This window comes from Anguilla rostrata, chromosome 11 (genome assembly GCF_018555375.3).
Source record: "Anguilla rostrata isolate EN2019 chromosome 11, ASM1855537v3, whole genome shotgun sequence".
In the NCBI taxonomy this organism is placed as follows: Eukaryota; Metazoa; Chordata; class Actinopteri; order Anguilliformes; family Anguillidae; genus Anguilla; species Anguilla rostrata.
In genome coordinates, this window is record NC_057943.1 from 2126470 (window position 1) to 2150276 (window position 23807).

Consider the following 23807-nt stretch of genomic DNA (forward strand, 5'->3'; position numbering starts at 1 on the left):
AGGCCTGTTGTGTGCTGTGTGGATCTGACTCTGATGAATGTCAGATGTCACACATTCTGCTGTGGGGGCAGGATGTGGCAGAAGAGATCCTTCATTCTGAGGAAGAGAAGACGTCTCCATCTGACTTCTGATTAAAAACACGGCTCTACCCCCAGCCACGCCCCCCCCCCCCCCCTCAGGAATTAATGCCCTGAAAAGTACCTGAAGGAAGACAAGAAAATCAACCTGTGCACCTGTCCAATAAGAGCCCTGAGTTATTACTGTTCTAATGGGGCTTGCCCCCCTCCTCCCCCACTTGCTTTTGCTACTAATTTAAATTGTCAGCAACCCCCACAGGAGCGCAGAAAGCAATAAGAGTTCATCTTTGGTTATACTGTGCCCCCCCTGCCCCCTGCTGCGGCTTGCTGATGGGCGGTACCCCCCACCACCACCCCCCCCCCCCCAGGAAAGCTTTGGCTTTTATCCAGCTTTTTACCCACCTGAGTGATGGAGTGGCTGAGTGGCAAATTGTTGTTGTTTTTTTTTTATTGTTGAAGCTGCGGGTTTGAATCCCAGGTGTGCCACTGCTGCATTTTATTTACTTCCAGAGCCTCAGTGAAATTCTTCAGCGTACGGGGATAAAGCGCTGCGCTCTTCCTTCCTTCTGTTAGGACTTACGCATGAGGGCGTCCGCCGCGCAGATACACAAATCAGCAAACCGAAATCCGGAAGAAACGTACCTAATTCATGTAATAAAAATAGTGTGCTCAACGCAGCGTGTGTGTTGACTTCCCACATTGTGCAGCGATCGGTGTGCTGTGCACGATTTCCATTAACGCCTCGGTGATGAGATATATTTCTGTCTGTCAGTGCCCAGGTTATGAGATATATTTCTGTCTGTCTGTGCCCAGGTTATGGGATATATTTCTATCAGTGCCCAGGTTATGGGATATATTTCTGTCTGTGCCCAGGTTATGGGATATATTTCTGTCTGTCAGTGCCCAGGTTATGAGATATATTTCTGTCTGTGCCCAGGTTATGAGATATAGTTCTATCAGTTCCCAGGTTATGAGATATATTTCTGTCTGTGCCCAGGTTATGAGATATATTTCTATCAGTGCCCAGGTTATGATATATATTTATATCAGTGCCTAGGTTATGAGATATATTTCTGTCTGTGCCCAGGTTATGGGATATATTTCTATCAGTGCCCAGGTTGCTGGGATCTTGCCATACATTACATTACATTTATTTATCCAAAGCGACGTAGAATAAGTGCATACCGAAGGTCAGTAGAACAACTACAAAACACAGGTCCAATAAAGTACAATACTCATTATGTAACAGTTATTCATAGCCATGAACACATTAAGTCCAGTTCACACAGTAAGCATAGGCTAGGTCAGAGGGTAATGTTAAGTCAAACTAGGAGGCAAGACAGCAAGCTACAACATCAAGATAACAATAACTTAATTTTCTTGTTTATAGTAAATGATCTTGATAGGGATATTAGTACCTCATTAAGGACCAATTCTCGTTACTCCCGTTAACTCATTAACACTCATTAACTGAATGATATCATTAGGTAAATTTGGAGTTTAACAGGCCATTTGGAGTCCAGGCTTGATGTGCTGCAATGTGTCTAATGTGCTCTAGTCTGGGCTTAAATGGTGAGCTGGGATGGGCTGGATGGCACTTTCTCCTCATTATGTGTTCTTAACTTCCTGAGCTCTTACATCCAACTAATGCAAACGGCTGAAATGTAGATTGTGCAGGCTGTGGACGGTGGAGTAATGCGTTCATCATATTAACACACGAGCTTGGTTTTGTAGCATTAAGCACACCATGTGTTATTTCACATGGTTTTTGCGCATTACCGAATAGGATGATTGGATGATACGGAATAGGATGATTGGATGATACGGAATAGGATGATTGGATGATACGGAATAGGATGATTGGGAGGATAATAAATAATCTGCTTTTTTTGGCGTTTCGCCCTGAACCTCGGATCCTGCCGAACGTCTCGTAGCCTCTGTTTCCCGCTCTTTTTTTTTTCCCTCGCGAGAGGTCGGTGTATTCGCCGCGGCATCCCAGCCTGGCCGCGCCGACGCGTCTTAATCGCACGTTCGATTCGCCCTCCATATTTAGATCCGTTTCCCACAATGGCGCGATCGCCCAGACACGTGCGATTAATCAATTTGCACGGACGAACACGGTAATTTAACGGCTCGCTCCCTGCTGAGGGGGGGGGGGGGGGGGGGGGGGGGGTTTGTGGGTCGGTTGGCAGAGGGAATTATTTTTTAATTCAATTAACTGTCCTGAAGTGTATCTGGTTCATTGGAGACTGTGAAATGAGGGAAAATTGAGATGGCGGAGTCGGTTTAATTAGCACGCGCGCGGCCTAGTGCCACGCCGCGCAGCGCTAGCGGAGTCTGCAGCAGGGAGCCATGGGAGGCGGCTGGCGTCGCGTCGCCATGGGAACGGGAACGACCGCAGGGACGGACGGCGTAGAGCTCAGGTCTGACGTTCACTTCCGTTCTCACCGGAGACCGCAGCCTCCTGTTATCCAAAAATGGGAAAAGGGGGGGGGGGGGGCGGGGGCGTTTGGGGGGGAGGGGGGGTTGAGGAGTTTGAAATGGGCGTGCGTACAGTAGTCGTCATGAGAACGAGTTCCGCACCTTTCCATTTTTACGAAGTAAATGAATGGGGGGGGGGGGGGCTTCAGATGGACAGCCTTGATACAGATGGAAGATAGCCGTGTGATACATGAGGCAATGAGCTCTACTGAGTGCTCAAACATGTTTTAAACAGGAGAAAATTGTAATCTCTCTGCCCCCCCCCACCCCACACACTGTCACTTCAGGGAGGTTTGGAGCAGCATCTGTGTCTGTGTTCGCCTTCTTAATCAGCTTATTGATCCCGGTCGCATCCTTATTAAGAATGTTACCCCCCCCCGACAGACAGAGGAGCGGATCGCACAGCTAACCCCTGCATGCCGATTAAGACATCAACAGCATTTCTACTGAGAGCCCCAGCACTTCCCCTGAAAAGAGCAGCCTCGGCCGGTCCCTGAAATCCCAGCACTACCCCTGAAAAGAGCCTCCTGGACTGTCCCTGAATCCCCCACACTACCCCTGAAAACCTCTGGACGTCCTGAATCCCACACTACCCTGAAAGAGCCTCCTGGACTGTCTCTGAATCCCCACATACAACACTGACGTCCCTGAACACTACTGACAGCCTCCTGGACTGTCCCTGAACAATCCACCCACCACTACCCCTGAAAAGAGCGATCTCCTGGACCCCGGTCCCTGAATCCCCACACTACCCTGAAAAGATGCAAGCCCAAAAGGCCTGGACTGTCCCAGATCCCACCCTGAAAAGAGCCTCCTGGACTGTCCCTGAATCCCCCACACTACCCCTGAAAAGAGCAGCCCAGCCTGTCCCTGCTTGTGTAACACATCAGTTTTATGCTGCAGTTCCGCTGTAAAGCCGTTTTGTCGTTATATACTGAATACATGTTAGGGTTGGGGGATGTAATAATTATACCTTCACAGGTTCAATTCCTGTGAAATTGTGATTTTTAACATGAAAGGTGGAAATCATCCTTCATACTCCTCTGAAAAGGTTCTGCAAATGTAAAAATCAGATTATGGGTGCTAGGAACAGGGGGGCGGGGGGGGGGAGATAAAAGCGAAATCCGAATCGGCATGCGTTTTTCACGAGTGTCGGAAGATGTGAAGAACGTGTGTGACAGATGAGATAGGGAGAGAGAGGAGGGGGAGAGAGGGAGGAGAAACGAGAGAGAGAGAGACATTTAAGATCCAAACATCGTAATCCCCGACTCCACCCTGCTGTCTGCGATCTCCTCCCCGGCAGTTCCAGCTAAATCCTCGTTTAGCCCAATCAGAATTCATTTATTCAAAGCCGCTCGCGAGTCGCTGGAAACTTTTTTTCTTTTTATTTAAAAACATTTGGGGGCCTTTGACTGGAGTCCAGAACACTCACACACACCAAGTAGGAGTCCCCCCCCCTTCCTTCAGGGGCCAGAGCTGCCATCGTGAGGTGAAGCCGGGGAAAGGGGAGGGGGGGCACTCTGAACGCGACTCCTGACATACGGTGTTTCTCACCGAACAGATTTTCATTATCGATCAATCAGCACATCGGGTGCAACTCAATGTGCTGTACATAAAAAGACAGAAGAAAAACAGGGTGATTGAAGGATATTACAAAAAAAAACAAAAAACATTTAAGGGTTTAACATTTTTAGGGTAAATTGCAGCAGTAGAGAAAGTGGTGCAGCAACGAACACATCAGATGATCATGGGTTACACACTCATGCCTCTGGGTAATGTAGTTTTGTGCATATCACTGATAGCACTGCAGATGGGCTTAATGCACACTTTAAGGAGGCTATCAGGGAGACTCCGTTTGAAACTCAGTGAAGTGTTGTCCACTGGTGTCGCGTGTTTAATAGAGACACTGGCTGGTGGTGCGGTATCCATTATGGGTGGCAGGGCTGTGGAATGAGGGCAGAATTTGTGTAACGAGCATAAAGACAGATCGAAAAGCTTGCCGTCTTCGGCATGCTTGTCCAACTCCCTTTGACCCACGCTGGGATGCCCTTTGCGTTGGCGCAGGTTGGGTTTGGTGCCACCGAGTTTGATGGTGAGACCTGATTGGTTGGCGGTGGCAGCAGGGCGTGTTTAAACAGTACTCGTACTCCACCTGTCAATCAGTCTCCCCCCAGAGCCCTCAGTGGTTCTGCTCCATACTGAGTGGAGGGGGGAGGGGGGGGGTGTGTTCTTAATCTCTCTCTCTGACTCATCGATTGTGAGTTCAGCACCAACTCCTCCTCAACAATCCACCAGACAGGGATAGAGAAAGGAGGTCAGTTTATCTTCATTACCTGCTCCGGTTCAGCTGGTCCCTCCGGAGAGGAGACCAGGAAGAGGAGCTCTTTCCTGCCGCAGACCCTCATCCCCGTGCCTGGCTCAGATCTCTGTGGCTCGGAAGCGAAAAATGAAAAATTGAGAAAAATGCGCTCTGAATTTTAAAATGTTTGTGTGAATCGCTTCTCTTCGCTGAACACACTGAAAAGGTGATAAACCTGCTCTGAGTTCTCGGGTGGCCTTTAAACACCATCGCTGCTGATGAATATCAAATAAATTGGTACTTTGCCCCTTTTATGGGACTGGCTCAGTTTGGTCCCAGACCTCTGCGGTTCTGTCTCGTTCAGGCTGAGGTTGTGTGTGTGTGTGTGTGTGTGTGTCTGGGTGTGTCTGGGTGTGTGCGTGTGTGTGCATGCCCTGACTGAACTAGAAAAGTCGAAGGAACAGATTTGAACCTCGCTGTTGCTTGAATGTTTAAAGTCTTTTTTTCATTTATTTTTGAGCAGTCATGGTGTAACAGATCCATTTCTTTCAAAAATACGCGGAAGGGAAACATCTAAGGGTTCAAGAGTAACATATCTTTGTGCGATGAGATATTATTTGGCAAAGAAAAATGAAAAGAGCCAAGCTGATGTAATATTTCTCTTCATGTGCCTAATTAAACTTCTGTTTGATTGTCTGTTCGTGTTCTGGCACTTCATGGCTTTATGGATTTTTCATGTCCAGTCGTCTGTTTTCCCTCATTATGCTTTGTATTGCTCTCAACAGATAAACATCCCTACGTGCTCTTTCGCTCTCTCTCTCTCTCTCTCTCTCTCTCTCTCTCTCTCTCACTTATTTGTCTCTCTCGTTCACCCTCTCTCCTCTGTCTCTCTCTCTACATCATATTTTCAGTTTTATGGATCATATCGAGTGTTGTATCGCTTTCAAAACGGCGCTGTATAAATGCGTAGTGTGACAGAAATTAGACGTTAAAACTAAGTGAGTAACATAGCCGCATTGAAAAGGGGCAGTGAAAGCTGGTGTGGCTTTTTGATTTCAGGGAAAATCACTGGTATTCTTTGACTGCAGGTGGCATTTGTAGTCTAAAGTGTCTGCACAAATTGGACGGTTTTATTCGATATTTTAACATCGATGAAATTTCCCAAGCTGGCTGGCTTGTGATCGACGTGTTGTGGGTCTCGAACTGAGCTGAGACTAACAAACCTCTCGTATGAGCTGCTCGACTTACAGGACCGGTGTGGCAAACACACAACCCAACAAGAGCCAAAACAGAGAGGAAATAAACCTGGGTGTTTAATTCAGAGCGGATGGGATTATCCTGCTACACCACTGAGAGGCATGTATAAAGCCTTCCCAGAGGAGGTTGCTATAGCAGCAGAGGGTGGACCCAACTCCATATTAATGCCCATAATTCTGGATGAGGTGTTGGATGTGAGGTGTCCACATACATTTGGCCGTGCAGTGTGTCGTGTTCATAGTTCACACCGGGCATGATGCTCCTCAGTGCTAATCAATAAGGGGGGGGAGGTGGGGGGGGGGGGTTAGAAGAGCCGCATATAAATAGATGAATTAAGGAAGGCCCCATTTGCACATTTCAGCACTTAGCAGATGCTCTTGTTCAGAAGGAATGATGAAAGTGCGAACGCAAAGCCTTAGCCAATCGGCAGAGCAGATGCCGCGGGCGTTGGATCAATGCCAACGGTGGAATCCGTCACGTCAGCCCGCGACATAAATTTAAGCGATAAGGCGAACGGGTCCGTACTGGGCAACGAGAGGGGGACTGAGGACCGAGGGCTTTCAGTAGCAGGCGAGTTTGAGAATGAAGGGTTGGACGTGACGCAGGCCAGGCTGGTGACCCCAAAATGACTGCGGCGCGTTCGGTCTTAAATGAGCCAGGAGGCAGTGAAAGCGTATGTTTCCACTTTGCTGCAGGAGATGAACGGTGGCTGGTACGCAAACAACAGTTGTCCTTAACTTTGACCTGTATTCAATCAACATTTGTCCTTAACTTTGACCTGTATTCAATCAACATTCAACATTTGTTCTTAACTTTGACCTGTATTCAAACAACATTTGTCCTTAACTTTGGCATGTATTCAGCAAACATTTGTTCTTAACTTGACCTGATTCAACACATTGTATTACTTGACATTCAAACAACATGTCCTTACTTGGCTGTATTCACACATTGTCACCTTTGAATTACAAGAAAATGCAAGGATTACATTCTTTCCTCCCAATCTTTTTCGTCCCAAACTGGTTTACTCTTTTTACTGATTGCAAAACTGTGTTTGTGAAAGGGTGAAAGGAAAAAAGGGAATTCTTGCTTTTTATTGTTTGTCAGTGTTAAACACAAATGTTGATTGAATCCAATTCACCAAATAAGTATAATATCAGCTCATACTCATAAGCATAATCATAATAGCTTATACATGTCAGCTTCCCTTTCCTTCCTTTTTGACATTTTATTGAAAAATCGTCTTCCATTGAAGCGTAATTTGTCTATAGAATGCTTCTATGAGTCATTCTTATGCAGCTTTTAATATTCATGAGGCGTTTTCTCGCTGAATGCTCTGTAGTAAAGGGCTCGATGTCGAGCGGGAATTAAAGCTCCATCTGTCCCCCTTATTTCACCGGCATTTTTCATGTCTTTTACCGCTTCCTGCTTTGGATTAACGGAGTTGAGTGTTGGGTGCCACCTAGTGGTGACCTGCTAGAATGCAATTTCAGCCCCTACTTCGTGTGTTGATGTGTGTTTGATGCTTACGAATGGATTTAATTTATTTGTCCATCAGGGCTGCCCAGCCCTGTTCCTGGAGACCTACCGTCCTGCAGGTTTTCATTTCAACCTTAACTTGGTGCACCTGGTTCCATTTATGAGCAGCTCAGTGAGCTCTCTGGCTGTTGAGTGAGGTGCTTTGTTAGGGTTGCAGTGAAAACCTGCAGGACAGGAGATCTCCAGGAACAGGGTTGGGCAGCCCTGGTCTACATGGTTCACATCAGTTACCAGCATTGTATGAAATTAAATGTGAAATTAAATAAAATAATTACTTTGTTGGTGAAAAAAATCTTTTAATTGCACACACACACACACACACACACACACATAGTCTGAAATGAAATTCAGTGATACATTTTCAAATTGAGCTATTGAGCTATTTTTACATTTCTACTTCTGCTGGGTGAAACATTTTGGCAAAATCTGCAGGTGCAAATGGGAGTCTCATCAGCCTTTTTGCTTTTTTATGAAAGAAGGGTGCTGAAAAAAAAGAAAGGTTTTTATCCTTTTGTTTTCTCCAAAATAATGAAAAATTTTGAAATGGAAATTTGCATCTTGATTGTTGCGCAGTCAGTTAGAAAACGTACGCAGATATTGGAAAATATAAAAATGTGGGATGTGCTGCCTATTCATCCTGTCATTCATCAACTATTCATCACGTCTTTATTAAATTATTCATCTGGGACGTGCGCTCGGAGTCCGTCTGTCTGTCTGTCTGTCTCTGCTAATGTACGGTGGCGGGGGGGGGGGGGGGGGCAGACTCGAGCGAAGTCTCTACCTGTGAATCTGTGGTGGCTGAAAACCTGCGACAGGTACAGGGTCATTTCACAGTCAAAGCAGAATTTGAGCAGCATTTGTGTGCGCCTGTAGGGAGGGTCAGGCTGAGTGGAACTGGCTCACCTGATGAACGATGAAGTTTTTTTTTTGTGGCTGTGGGGATGGGGGAGGTGACTAGGAAAGCGTCTGTGTGCGAGTAAGAGAGATAGAGAGAGAAAGAGTGTGAAAGAAAAAGAATGGGGTGAGAGAGAGTGTGAGTATCTGTGTGTGTGTATGTGTTTGTCTGTGAGAGAGATAAAGAGAGAGTGTGTGTGTGTGTGTGACAGAGATAGAGAGAGAGAGATAGTGTGTGTGTGTGTGTGTGTGTGTGTGTGTGTGTGAGAGAGAGATAGAGAGAGTGTGTGTGTGTGTGTGTTAGAAAGAGAAAGAGTGGGTCTGCATGTAGCTTGGGTATTTATATGTGTTTTTGTGCGCACGTGTGTGAGAACGAGCGTGCGAGAGAGAGAGAGAGCCAGGGAATATGAGAGAGCTGTCTGATGAGGGAGGAGGGATCAGTTCTGCTAGCAGGTGTGTGAGGGAGAGAGAGAGAGAGGGAGAGAGGGAGGGAGGGAGAGATACAGAGGCAGGGAGAGAGAGTGATAAACAGACCGAGAGAAGAATAGAGAGAGGGAGGGAGAGTGGGTGTGTAGGAGACGGAGAGAGAGAGAGAGAGGGAGGGAGAGTGGGTGTGTAGGAGGAAGAGAGAGAGAGAGAGAGGGGGAGGGAGAGTGGGTGTGTGAGAGATGGAGAGAGAGAGAGCGAGGGAGGGAGAGAGAGAGAGGGAGGAAGAGAGAGAGAGAGAGAGGGAGGGAGAGCGGGTGTATGAGAGACGGAGAGGGGGACATTAAGCTCTCTCCAGTCGGTTCTGTCCGTCCTGCGGCTGCCGCACGCTCGTCCCCGGCACCACTCGCACACTCACCCGCGGTGAGTACCTGCGCTTTGATTGCTCTGTCCCTCCCGCTATGCGCTAGGCTGGTGGACAGTCGAGTCGTGTGTCCACACGGGGAGTTACGAGATCAGGCATCCTGCAGCAGTGTGTGTGTGTGTGTGTGTGTAGTATGTGTGTGTGTGTGTGTGTGTGTGTATATGTGTGTGTGTGTGTGTGTGTGTGTATATGTGTGTGTATATGTGTGTGTGGAATATGGTGTGTGTGTGTGCGTGTTTGTATGTATGTGTGTGTGCGTGTGTGTATAGTATGTGTGTGTGTGTGTGTGTAGGTGTGTGTGTATGTGTGTGTATAGTATGTATGTGTGTGTATAGTATGTGTGTGTGTGTGTGTGTGTGTGTGTATGTGTGTATAGTATGTATGTGTGTGTATAGTATGTGTGTGTGTGTGTGTGTGTGTGTATTTGTGTGTGTAGAATAGTGTGTGTGTATGTGTGTGTGTATAGTGTGTATATGTGTGTGTATAGTGTGTGTATAGTGTGTGTATGTGTGTGTGTATAGTGTGTTTGTGTGTATGTGTGTGTGTGTGTGTATTGTGTGTGTGTGTGTGTAATGCACCGTCTGCAGTCCGTATCAGTCATCCACCACAGCTGAGACGTCTGCCCTGTCTGTGACCTGGGGGGGGTTGGGGGGGTTAGGGTTAGGGTATGGTCCCTTCTTTGGCAGGACGGGTGCAGCTTGTTTTGGGAAGCACCTCCCAGCCTCCTCTGGGGCAGCGTTGGGCTGGATGGAGCCGCTCCTGCAACCTGAGCACCAAGCTCACTGACCTGTGTGTGTGTGCGCGTGCGCATGTGTGTGTGTGTGTGCTTGTGTGCTTGTGAGTGCGCGTGTGTGTGTGTGTGTGTGCGTGTGTGTGCGTGTGTGTGTTTGTGTGCGTGTGTGTTAAAATAAATACGCCATCGACCGACGTGTAGTAACGCTGATTTAGCGCTGTTCGTGTTTGGGAATGGAAGTGCGTCCGAATCCTCTTTTCCGTTGCTTGCCTTCGCTAAGGCCTTTACGTTTCTCTCACTGGGGGGAAAAAGAAACGCTGAATTCCGTGTTTGGAGTTGCCCAAAGAGCAGAGGTGAAGAACTCTCGCTTTGCATCCGGGAAGCGTGCTTTGCATTCGCTAATCGGAGCTCGTTAGCATGTGCCTTCGTAGTCGCCGGTCAGTGGAAGGGTGACAGGGAGAGTTGCGGAGGGCGGATCACTAGAGGTGTGTTCACCTGTCCGGCAGGTGCAGCAGGTGTTACAGACGCCCCCTGGTGGTCGTGCGCTGCCACGCGCAAACACGGTCGGCGTGGGCTTGTGTTCTTTAATCTCAGAGCTTTATGCCTTTCTGGCTGAGCTTCTGGTGCTCCTGCAGGTTCGCTGCTGTGCTGTTTCTGAAGTCCTCAGGTCGTGGGACAGTCAATGTTTTGGTACAGAGTATAAGTAGTATAGAATTACGAATATTTACAGGTTAAGTCAAGTGTTTTTTTTTTGCATTCTAGTTTTTGCACCCTATCACAGGGGTGGGACAGTGCTAATTAACTGTGTCCTCTTGGAGCCAGCTCAGTGAATTCATCTACAGTAACTCTTAAAGGGAGGGCCCTGTGAGGTGTTCAGCTCTGTCGGATGCAGGAGAAGCTAAGCTAACGGAGAGCTGCATTCAGCGCGCGCGAACTTCGTCTGAACTCCTCAGCACGGCCTCTCTGGCTGATACAGGGTCTGAATCAGAGCCGCGATGGTGTGGGCGTAGAACCAAGAGCCCCCCGCTGCGCGGACGGCGGCGCTGGGCGGGCCGCGGAGTCCGCGATGAAGCCGAGGACGGAGCTGCGTGTGCCCGCCCTCCCGCTGCCAGCGCCGCCAGCGCTAACGCGCTCACACGCTCGCTCTGCTGCGCCCCGCTGCTCGGGCCCTCCAGGGGGCGCTCACGGGGAGGTCCGCTAAAGCCTCGGCACTCTCCCCCCCCCAACTCTCTCCTCTCTCCCCCCCCCAACTCTCTCTCCCCCCCCAACTCTCTCTCTCTCTCCCCCCCCAACTCTCTCTCTCTCTCCCCCCCTCCAACTCTCTCTCTCTCTCCCCCCCCAACTCTCTCTCACTCTCCCCCCCCCAACTCTCTCTCTCTCCAACTCTCTCTCTCTCTCCCCCCAACTCTCTTCTCTCTCCCCCCCAACTCTCTCTCACTCTCCCCCCTCCAACTCTCTCTCTCTCCCAACTCTCTCTCTCTCTCTCCCCCACTCTCTATCTCTTCTCTCTCTCCCCCAACTCTCTCTCTCTTCCCCCCAACTCTCTCTCTCTCCCCCAACTCTCTCCCTCTCTCCAGCAACTCTGTCTCTCTCACTTCGCCCACTCTCTATCTCTTTCTCTCTCCAACCCTCTCTCTCTCCCCCAACTCTCTCGCTTTCTCACTCGTTCCCACTGTCTCCCTCTCTCTCTCTCTCTCTCTCCCTTTCTCTCTTCCTCGCTCTCTCTCCCTCTCTTTCCCCTCCTCTTTCTCTCACTCTCTCCCCCCTCACTCACTTTGTCTCGCTCTCCCTCCCCCTCTCTCTCTCTCTCTCTCTCTCTCTCTCTCTCACACACGTACACACACTGCCTGTCCAGCCAAGAGGAATTCAGGGACACGTGTGTTACAGCTTCGCACCAGAACTCCTAACGTAGAATATGCGAATGATGTAGAGAACCACTGCAGAGGACATCAATGAAAATAGACAGAAGAAAACACATTAAATGAACATTACACCATATATTATTTTGAGATCATGCAGTGACAGTGTGTGTGTGTGTGTGTGTGTGTGTGTGTGCATGCATGCCCTGTGTGTATGCATGCTCTGTGTTTGTGTATGTGCATGTGTGTGTGTTTGCATATGTGACTCTATGTGTGCATAAACATATGTCTGTATGTATGCCTGTGTGTCTGTGCGTATGTGAGTGTGTGTGTTGGTGAATGTATAATGTGTGTGTGTGTGTGTGTGGGTGGATGTATAATGTGTGTGTGTGTGTGTGTGTGTGTGTGTGTGTGGGTGGATGGATTTATTTGTCAATCCACAGAAATTTACCTCTGCTGTTCCCACCTGCTTCTGAAACTGTGACAAGGACGCAGTAGCGTAGTAACGCAGTAACGCAGTAACGCATTACTGACTCTCCCCTCTGATGAACCTGTTTAAACTCCCGTTTAGAGGCCGGTGAATGTGCTCTCGTGATTTAGCAGTGAGAGGGCTTCTGCACCGCCAGCAGATCAGCACAAAGCGCAGCGCCTTTTCTACGGTCTCTCAGAGAGCTGTGTTGTTAGTGCGCGTGGAGTGAAAATGTTAGTGTAAGTGGTCATTTGAAAAGAGAATGATAAGCGGCTGTACCGCGTGAAGGGGAGCGCTTTTATTTTTCCAGCGATTGAACTGCCACTCTTCATTCCACTCGGACCTTATTTATAGACTGTGACATTCCTGTGGCCGATGTGGTTAAGGGCAGCGCGGCCATGGGCCGCAGGGGGTTGCCAGTTCAACTCCAGGACAGCGGGGGCAGCCGCTTTTGCCCTTGAGTCGAAGTCCTGTAGTCAGTTCATCCAGCTGTTTGAAGTGCGGGGGGGAGGGGGGGGGGTGCATGTAAGATGGTGTTGAGTCCCTTCACTCCAAACCCCCCAAAAAAACCAGGTGGGGGGCGGAGGGTTCTACCATGTCCCTGTAAAGCTGATGGCAGCAGGCGGGTGTGGGTCACAGTCCAGATTTTCGTGCGTTCCGCGTGCATTACATTACATTACATTACATTACAGGCATTTAGCAGACGCTCTTATCCAGAGCGACTTACACAACTTTTACTTAGCACTTTACATTGTATCCATTTATACAGCTGGATATATACTGAAGCAATGCAGGTTAAGTACCTTGCTCAAGGGTACAACGGCAGTGTCCTTACCCGGGATTCGAACCTACGACCTTTCGGTTACAAGCGCAGTTCCTTACCCACTGTGCCACACTCCGTCCGCGTGCGAATCTCCCCTCCCTGCTGTGCCTCTTTCTGTGCTGCGATCCCGTCTCTGCGCTCCCGCCGTCTGATACGGTGAGATAACGCAGGGGGAGGGACGAGCTGGTCCGTCTGCCTCTTCTTTCAGACAGAAGAACATAAAAGACAGCAGAGTCTCCTCTTCTGTCAAAAAACAAACTGATATTCTGACTGCCCAGAGCTAACTTCCTTCTCCCTCATACCATTCCTTATCCCCCCCATACATTCACTCACTGGGCATGCATGGATTGATCACTAGCCAAGTTCTGCCTCGACACACATGCATTTAACAGTCTTTAACGGTGCCCTTTATCATTCATTTGCAATGCGGATGCACACGTCTCATCAATTTTCACACACAGTCTGTCTATTGAGTCAAGTAGCTGCTGAAGCTTTGCCCAGGGGCACAGCAGCCACACACTATCTGGGATTTGAACCTGCAACCCTGTGATTACAAGCTGATTTCACACTGTACTGGCAGTACTGGCCTGCCACTCGTTCCAGTTCAGACCCCTGTTCCCACGCGTAGCTACACTGTATTGATCCACGGAAAGTTCAAGGTGAGCCTCACAACAGTGTTCTGACACAGGCAAACACAGGGCCCCAATTCTGTTTCTCCCTCCCCCCTAAAATAAAGATTTTTCCCTTCTCCCGAGTAAAGTGCTCTTTAGCGTTTGCACAATGTGGCACTGAGTTTAATCTTGTCCAGGAGCAGCGAGAACGTTCCGTTCAATAAAGTCCAAAAGTTATCAGCCCTGACACACAGTGGAGAATCTTTTGAGTGAGATCGATGTTCCCTTAATCCCCTTAGAGATTGCCGAGATCTTCCGCCATAGAGACGTTGCAGCATGTGTAGGAAGATCACTGAGTCTTTGGGGTTTTAATAGGGCTCCCTGTGCATGCTGGGATACCTGTGGGAGTTCTGAGATCCATAGACCCTCTATTGGGTGGAGGTTTACAAAAAGTCACAGCTGAGACTTTCTCCGGCATGCAGATAGCTGATTGTTAAATGGTTTTAAATGGCCTGTCTTTCTGCGGGACTTTGGAAACGTGCTCGTTTTACACCGGCGCTGTGAGTGTAACGGCCGCAGAATGGTGCCAGATCATATTCGTAACGCCTGTCTCATCCCATCTGCATCCATCAGCCAATCAGGAGAGCGCAGGATGTGACAGGGCCTGCGGGGGGGAGTCTTGAGCCCTGCTCACCACCTCGAGACGGGAGGTACGAGCTGAAGACCCTGGTCCCCGAAATCTCACAGCTTCTACAGGGGTGAATGTAGGCCACACAGGCGCCAGACTCCAGTCCTTAGAGCCTGAGCTCCTTTATGATGTCACAGTTTACCCAGCGGAACACGGCCGGGTCCAGACTCTCTTTAGAGCGACGCCTTCAGATGCTGCGGATTCCAGATGAATAATGGAAGACAAGAATTCTGGTTTAAAAAATTATAAATTCTTCTGGGGAGAAGAACGCTCGGCCACCATTGGAGTGGAGATCTGAGGGTCTGCTCAAGCCTCTGGAGCTCGTTCATTTCTGTTTCTTTTTTGTTGTTTTTTTTTTCCCAAACAGATTTTACTGCTTCCACACTCATGTTTCCATGGAGATGGAACTGCACTGATGAATCTTTTTGTGCATTTTTATTTAGTTTTGGTATATTTCTGGCCATTTGGCTTGTCTGATTACGTACGTACGTGTGTGAGATGTGGACCTGTGTTTGTCTCCAGGTGTGTGTGATTCTTGGTCTTGGTGTCCCTTGGGAATGCTCTGGGTAGTCTTATCCTCCAGGGACCCCCGCTTGGATGACAAAAAATATATATATTGCAGGGAAAATATTTTCGAAATATTTTGTTATTTTTATTGAATGTCCCCTTCATTGTAGGCTTCTGCACAGTAGAGGATGTGGCTCTTGAGATTAAGCCCAGAGACCGTTCGTGTCCCATGCCGGGGACAGAAATGAACTGCCGAGTTTTAGGAGAACAAACGTTAAAGCTTTATCAGTCGGCCGTCCTGTACACTGAGAGCACTGAGCACGCTCCAGCTGGGCCGGGAGGTTTCCAGAGAGTTTTACACTCATAACGTCAGGTGGAATAAGGTAAGGTAGACACAGGAGATGGACTTTTATGAACTAGTCTTTGTGACTATGAACTTGTTTTTGTGTTTTTGAACTTGTGTTTGAGCGAACCGCGATGTCTACTGCATACGAGAGAATGCAAACCTGGAGGGAAAACTGAAATTAAACCGAATGCGTTAAATGCCACTTTGAACGCGGTCAAGTCGATCGTTAAGAAGGGCGCGGGTGTATCGAACCGTCCGAACGCTGCTCAGAATGGGCTGTCCATCAAAACTGGCCACGGGGAGACAGGGTGAATGAAGTTATTTGTGCAGGCACACACACACACACACACACACACAGACACACACACACACTGCTGGCTGTGCTGTTTCGCTGAAAGCGTTTGCTGGGTGTTTTCCAGACACGCATTGTGTGTTCTTCACACTGTGGCTCACCTGTGGAGCAGCAGGTGAAATGGCCTGTCTGGTGTTAGTCTCAGCTTTTAATGCTGCCACACAGCGATAGTGCTGCCACTTTGACGCTGTTGCACTCCCCCCCCCCCCCCTTGCCGCTTTGACACTGTTGCACCCCACTTACCCCCCTCCAACCCTGTGTGTGGGAGAGCCTCCTGTAATGGCTCTTCACTCTGATGATGTGTACTGTGATACTGACGGTACACGGGCTGGGCTGATGATGCTTTGCTGTGCTGTGCTGTGCTGATGATGCTGTGTTGTGCTGTGCTGTGTTGTGCTGTGTTGTGCTGTGCGGTGCTGATGATGCTGTGCTGTGCTGTGCTGTGCTGATGATGCTGTATTGATAATACTGTGCTGTGCTGATGATGCTGTGCGGTGCTGTGCTGATGATGCTGTGCGGTGCTGTGCTGATGATGCTGTGCGGTGCGGTGCTGATGATGCTGTGCTGTGCTGTGCTGATGATGCTGTGTTGTGTTGTGCTGATGATGCTGTGCGGTGCTGTGCTGATGATGCTGTGCTGTGCTGTGCTGATGATGCTGTGTTGTGTTGTGCTGATGATGCTGTATTGATAATACTGTGCGGTGCTGATGATGCTGTGCTGTGCGGTGCTGTGCTGATGATGCTGTATTGTGCTGTGCTGTGCTGTGCGGTGCTGTGCTGATGATGCTGTATTGTGCTGTGCTGTGCTGTGCGGTGCTGTGCTGATGATGCTGTATTGATAATACTGTGCTGTGCTGATGAAGCTGTGCTGTGCTCTTTCTCTTTGCCTGCAGGAAACAGGATGAAGGGGACCCCCCCATCTCCAGCACACTAGAGTCCCCGTTTCCCCAGACCCCTCCTCCGCACACCGCACCTCCGTACCTGAAGGTAAGGGGAGGCGGGGCCTTTACACCTGCGGCCCCCGAGGCTTCGTCCTATTGGCTGATTAACCTGCCAAGCCTGCGCCACCATTTACCCTCAGCTCTGTGTTCGCCTATCTCTGTCTCTCTCTTGCTCTCCTATTGGCTAAAATCCTTATTTTCCACTGACCGCTCAGCCAATGTGGAGGTGGGGAAGTGTCACTTATAAAGAGCACGCCCCCCCGACTAACGACAGCTGCTACCTGCGCAGAAGCTTTGGAGAAAAATAACACGCTCCCCTCTTCATAAAGCACAGGTGAAATGAGTCACACAGGGCGCATTGCATGATGGGATAAACATTTCATCCCTGAGTTGTTTTTCTTTCTTTTCTCTTTTTCTGCATAAAGTGCTGCCGCGCTTTTATGCGAAGCAAGACGGCGTATCGCACAAATAACACCTCCTTGCGCTGCAAAAATAAAACAACAAAAAACAAAACAAAGAGGGTAATTTTCATAATCGTCTTGTGTAACACCCTTCATCGGTAACGAACGTGCGGGAGAAAATGAATAGGACGCTGAGCGCATCTGGAGGGCTGGAGTTATTTACATTTCAAATGGACTCGGGTACGAGAGGGGGGCTGCTGGGTAATTATCGTACTCCAGCGTTCAGCCGTGCATCAGCGCGAACGGTGCGGCTGCATTGTGCGCGTATAATGGCTCTTCCTCTCCTTCTTCCTCCTCCTCCTCTGAGGGAAGAGGCGGTCTTTAATGGCGGTCTCTCTCTCTGCCGCGGTCTCAGTGGTCCGAGCGGCGCACCCTGTCTGTACCGGGTCAGCACCGTCTGTACCGGGTCAGTTTACACCTCTCGCACAGCGGTCAGTGTTCAGAGCGAACGCTCACCTCCTGTACGTGTGCCTATTACTGTCTGTCTGGGGCTGGAAGGCCAAAGTCCACTGACCTTCCTCCCCCTGGTATTCCTGCGTAGAGAAACCTTTATGTTTTTTACGTGAGCAGGTAATTGTGATTTAACTCATTTCTGAAATGGCCCCGCTAGGAGAAAATACATTTTTTTTTTTTAATTTGGTGGATTAATTTTTTTCCTCGTGTCTAATTACTTTCTTCTCAAACTGCACAAAACTGCTGTAAGACTTTCAGCTGAAGCGGTGAAGGAGAGCAGATTTATTCGGCTTTATTCGCAAGCTGTGACTCGTGACTGGGGCGTCCCGCGTCGATTCGGGAGAGCACACCCCGGCAGTCAGAAGAAAGAAGATGAAGGAGAGCAGCTTTTTTTTACGACCTGAGGTGGTGCGAGCTGCTCCAGTCGAGTCAAAGGCGGCGCTAGGCTCCACATTTTAGCCGAGAATCGAAAGTAATCTGGGTTTCAGAGATTTGGGGCTTTTAACTTGAAAGGCGCTGGGGTTGGAGCTTAAGAGGATACTATCTTTGTGATGTCACAGAGCTTAAAGGGGTGCCTCTGTGATGTCACAGAGCTTGAAGGGACTTGGGCTCCTGGGCACGACTGAGCCGTCTGATTGGGTGCGTTCGGGTGAGGAGGGAGGGTCGATCTCTAAAACACCTGCTCCACCTGCTCCTGTCGTCTGAAAGTCGCAGTAGATGTTCTCTCGCTTGTACGCGAGAGTGCTGATGACTTCAACCCAGCCGTCGATAAAACTCACGCACACATTAATACCTTCCCTTTCCCTGGGGGAGTCTGGGGGGGCGGGGGGCACCTGTGGAAATGTATTAAAGCAGTCAAAGGGAATGGAAAATGTTCCCTTCATGCATTCAAGATTTATTCCTTTGTGTCAGTTGTGGCTAAGAAAAAAAAAATTATGTTTGAGCTCACATGATTTAATAAATGGATATTGCAGGGAGGTGTGGTTCGTTCATTATGTTTTATCTTTACTTTCGCCCAAGTAAGATGTTTTTCCTTGTAGTAATTGCTTAAGCTTTTGGGCTTATTGCCAGGCCCATGTTAGTTTTTTAAATCTGATGCATCTTATTGGACACCAGAGTTCTCAGCTCAACCTTCAGAGGTTGTATCCCAAGTGGAAGGTCCCACTTCCAAAGAGACCGAAGGATCTCACTTCACTGATTGGCTCCTGTTAGACTCAGGCCTACAGGACATTGGCCAGCATCCGACAGAGGGCTTCTGTGATTGGCTGGGGGTGGGATGAGGCCAGAAGTGCCGTGCGTCTGAGCTGAACTCTTTTTGAACAGTGTGCAGATGGTGCTATATCTCACATGGACAGCGCCACTGTCACAGATTCTGAGTGGTTTTGATAAACATAATTAAAAACGAATGAATTCTAGCAGTGTTACCCAGTTTGTTGCTGCAGGATAGTGATGGGTTTGGTTTCAAAGTGACAAAGGGCCCTTGTAAATTGAGCCCAGGTGGAGAATCCTCCTGTATGTGAGAGGGTCTGAAACTGCACATAGTAGTTGTGGAGTGACGATGGCCTTATCGGAGCATGCCCAGTTTGTGCTTCTCTTCAGCAGATGGGAGTAGGACGACAGCCCTGTGCTGCGGAAACAAGAAAAGTTGCAGATATTTATAGAGATGGAGCCGAACCTCGGGCTGGAAGAGGGAGGGAGGGAGAGAGAGAAAGGGAGAGGAAGAGAGAGAGAGGGAGGGGGAGGGAGAGAGAGAGAAAGGGAGAGGAAGAGGGAGAGAGGGAGCACGGAAGGACAGGACTGTAAGGAGCTTACTGGAGTGAGATGTGAAGGATGATACTGCTTTAATCAGTTCTTCAGAGAAAAAACAAGTAATCCCCCACACATACACACTCACACGCACACACACTCACACACACACACACACACACACGCACACACACTCACACACACACACCACACTCACACACCACACACACACACACACACACACACAACTCACACTCACACACACTCACACACACACACGCACACACACTCACACTCACACACGCACACACACTCACACACACACACTCACACACTATACACACTCACACTCACTCACTCACACACACACACACACACACACACACACACACACACACACACACCATCACACACACTCACTACACACACACACACACACACACACACTCTCGCTCACACACACACACACACACACACACTCTCACGCTCACACACACACACACACACTCACATGACATGTGACTGCAGAATTCTGCCTCCTGCACCTGCTGTGCCTCCCCCCAACCCCCCCCCCCCCGGGACGCCCCCCTCGGTCCAAACTCCAGGGCCAAAAAATAAAAACCCAAATCCACTCCAAGGTCAGAGAGGGGAGGGGGAGGTTTGACCCCCCCATCTGTCGCCCGTCAGTCACACCGCGGAGGGAGCACGCTAACGCTCTGGTGTCACCTGCTGCATTCCAGAGATAACGAGGCTCGGTTAATTACTGTGCTGGACTTTACTTCGTGTTTTATTGGGACCCCTGTGTGTGAAACAGAAGCACTGCAGACACATATGGGACACCTTATACAAGCAACTGTAAAGAACATTTAGAGTCACCATAGCCATGTAAACACTTGCCTTCATGCGTGTGAACAGAAAGAGAATAGCTGTGTAGTGTAGCGGTTTTACTTCTGCTGTGAGCGGCCATTAAATACCTGGGGAACGAACGACGCACTGGTACATACAGTAGGTGGCAGCACAGTGTAGAGAATCTTGTTCCTCAATGGTTATAGCCTCAAATCACCAGAGGGGGTGCTGTTGCATATGCCTGAGCATGGTTTTCAACATGAACTGCTTCCCTCAACGGCTGCTCAATACAACTGCGAAAACAAAAGAGATAATCAACTGGCTACAGTTATACGTGCACTAGTTTACTCAATGAGTTAACTCTAAACTCATTTACAAAACTCTAAATTCAATGAGTTAACTGTAAACTCATTTACAAAACTCTAAATTCAATGAGTTAACTCTAAACTCATTTACAAAACTCGAAATTCAATGAGTTAACTCTAAACTCATTTACAAAACTCTAAATTCAATGAGTTAACTCTAACTCATTTAATTCAGAGTAACTCTAATCATTACAAACTCATTCATGAGTTAATCTAAATCCATTTAAAATCGAATTCATGAGTTTTTTACAAAACTCGAAATTCAATGAGTTAACTCTAAATCATTTTCTAAGATTATGAATTAACTCTAACTCTTTACTGAATTCAGTCCCCAGGTCTCTGACTTTCTCAGAGTCAACGAAAATCCCATTTTTGATTGCTGATATTTTTCTACAGGTAGATATTTGATATTTCCTGCTTGGCACCTGCAGATCATTTTTATGATGATTTGATATTATATGCAGCTCTCCTCTCTGTAACCCCTCCACCCCACGCTTCGTGACTTTTGCAGTAATCTTTCCAGACTGTGTGTCTCCTGGAGTTTGAGTGAGTGAGGGCTTTTCCCCGCATGAGAGCATCATACCTGCAGAACACCTACAGAACAGCGGGTTGTTTTTGGTGGTTAGCCGCTCTCTCCCCTATATATCTCTTTCTCTCTCTCCCTCCCTCTCCTCGTCTCTCTCTCTCTCTCTCACTCTCTCTATCTCCCCCTCTCCCTCCCCTCTGTCTCTCTCTCTCTCCCTCTCCCTCCCCTCTGTCTCTCTCTCTCTCTCCTCCCTCTGTCTCTCTCTCTCTCTCCCTCCCTCTGTCTCTCTCTCTCTCCCCCTCTCCCCTTCTCCCTCTCCATCTCTCTCTCTCCCCTCCCCCTCCTTCTCCTCTCCTCCCCTCTTCTCTTCTCAAGCTTCTCCAGATGTGTGATCACAGCCTGTGTTGAATAATAGTCTCACCTCTTGAACGATCTGAATGAGAGAGGGGGAGGAAGAGAGAGAGAGAGAGAGAGAAAGAGAGGGGGAAAGAAAGGAAGTGAGAGAGAGAGAGAGGCAGGAGGAAAGGAGAAAGTGAGAGGCTCGTAAAGCAGGAGGATGGAGAGAAAGAAACTCTGTTCTGCTGGAATGTGATTTGCAGTTCCTCCCTCCGTTTTTTTCTTTCCTTTTTTTTTTACCAGCAAGGGGAGGGTGAGCAGGAAGAAAAGAGGGAAATAGACCAAAGGACAAACACACACACACACGCCTCTATGTGCGCACACACACACACACACCCACCCGTGTGCACACGCATTCACACACGCCTCTACGCACACACCCACACACGCACACACACAGACACACCCTCACACACATACTCAGACACACGTGTTTGTACGTACACACACACACACCCACACACACACACGCGCGCAGTGGTGAGAGGCGGTGCCGGTGGCCGGTTAGCGCAGTCATGGTTAGCGCTGCTCAGCGGATCGCTGCTTTGTGGGAGCGACGTTTCCTGGCGGAGAAACAGCAGCAGTGGTACACCAGGCTCTCCCTGGGGCCCCGTGACCCCGAGTCCGTCTGAGGCGCCCCCCCCTCCTCCCCCCCCCCGCCCAGTTCGGCGGTCTCCTGGAGTTCCCCCGGAGTTTCGGACTTTTTTTTTTTTTTCCCGTTTCCCCCCGCTCACTGCGAACATCAAACATGGCCAAGAGCCACCAGCTACACACCGACCCCCCGCTGGCACCCGCCGGGCTCTGGAGACAGCAGAGCGTGGTGAGTACCCTGCCCGCCGGACCCCGGGGGGGGGGGGGTGACTCCGGGGCAGCTCTGTACCCCCCCCACCCAGAACCGGGCCCCCCCTCTGTGCCTAGGGAGGATAAACGCTCTGAGAATGCGCTTTGCTGCAAAGCCTGTCCCGTGGGCTGCAGTCCTGTTCTGGGGGGGAGGGGGGGTACAGGCGGGGGGCGAGGGGCTGGGGGGGCAGTTAAAGGTTACTCATTAAAGCAGGTCACACTGTTGCGTCCCTTTTCACATCTGCCCCTGGGGCAGGAGAACGCACGGGGCAGGTGTGATTTCAGTATGGGGCTCTTCTGTTACTTCCTGAACGTAAAATAACTCTGAAGAGGGAGAGAGTGCTTGTATACATGTGACTTACCTCTGTGTTTTCATGACAAAACTAAAAAAAAAAAAACATTTACAGTAAAATGGAAGAAGTGTGATTTTTAAAGGGAAGGATGGTGTGATGTTGTGCATTGTCCTTATTATAGATGTTCGATTATACACATGTAAAATCATTTAGTTACTCTGAATTCTGTTCTAAACTGTGGTTTGATCCCAGTCTTGCACTGAATATTCTTACATTGCTCTTTATGGTAAATGGTAAATGGACTGCATTTATATGGCGCTTTTATCCAAAGCGCTTTACAATTGATGCCTCTCATTCGCCAGAGCAGTTAGTGGTTAGGGGTTAGGTGTCTTGCTCAAGGACACATCGACATGCCCAGGGCGGGGTTTGAACCGGCAACCCTCCGACTGCCAGACAATCGGTCTTACCTCCTGAGCTATATCGCCCCATGACCCATTAACCATGAGTAGCCAACAGCGAAGCCTTTTCAGGCGAGAGATTCCAGAGGCGATGATGATGTCACTGCTCGGATTTGCATGATGATGTTTGACGGGCGTTTGACTCCCATTTGCACTTCAAATGTACCACGATTCCTGTCGCAATAGTCTGTGACATGAAGTCAGAGAGCTGTCCTCTGACCTGTAAAAAAAAAAGACACTTTTTTGATAACGTGGACGATCAGGACGTGGGAGGGGCTTCGGGAAGGGCGAGCCCACCGACCCGCCACGGGGCTCAGTGACATCTGCATGGTGGCGACTGTGTGGCCCGGGCGTCGTCGGGCACGGTCACCAGGGTGTCTCGCGACGCGCGTCCCGTCGGGTGTTCTCAGCGCACGCTGGTCGCGGGATGGCTGTTTGCTTAGAGGGCCGTGGCGGGATTCCTGCGTTCACAGAGAGGCTCAGTCCCGCCGCTGTTTGACCAAGGCTCTGCCGAACAAACACAGCTGGAAAACAAGCCTGACCCTGAACCCGGCGTGCTCAGAACGCCCTGACCCTGGGCCTCGTCCTGAACCCGGCGTGCTCAGAACGCCCTGACCCTGGGCCTCGTCCTGAACCCGGCGTGCTCAGAACGCCCTGACCCTGGGCCTCGTCCTGAACCCGGCGTGCTCAGAACGCCT

At 49.3% G+C, this 23807-nt stretch overlaps 1 protein-coding gene across 17 annotated transcripts in view; it reads left to right on the top strand.

Moving 5' to 3' along the window:
• The window catches only part of rap1gapa (RAP1 GTPase activating protein a), a 143937-nt gene that overhangs the window by 86673 nt on the left and 33457 nt on the right, over positions 1–23807 (top strand). For 15 of the 17 annotated variants that reach the window (XM_064300447.1, XM_064300446.1, XM_064300448.1 and 12 more), the window contains one exon: positions 16678–16771. Coding sequence is in view for 12 of the 17 variants with exons in the window: in XM_064300451.1 (XP_064156521.1) it covers positions 16678–16771 (94 nt within the window). In the remaining 5 variants the exon portion in view is untranslated. Of the gene's footprint in view, positions 1–9331; positions 9397–16677; positions 16772–21672; positions 22339–23807 lie in introns of those variants that run through there. The other 2 variants (XM_064300450.1, XM_064300441.1) reach the window with 2 other exon arrangements.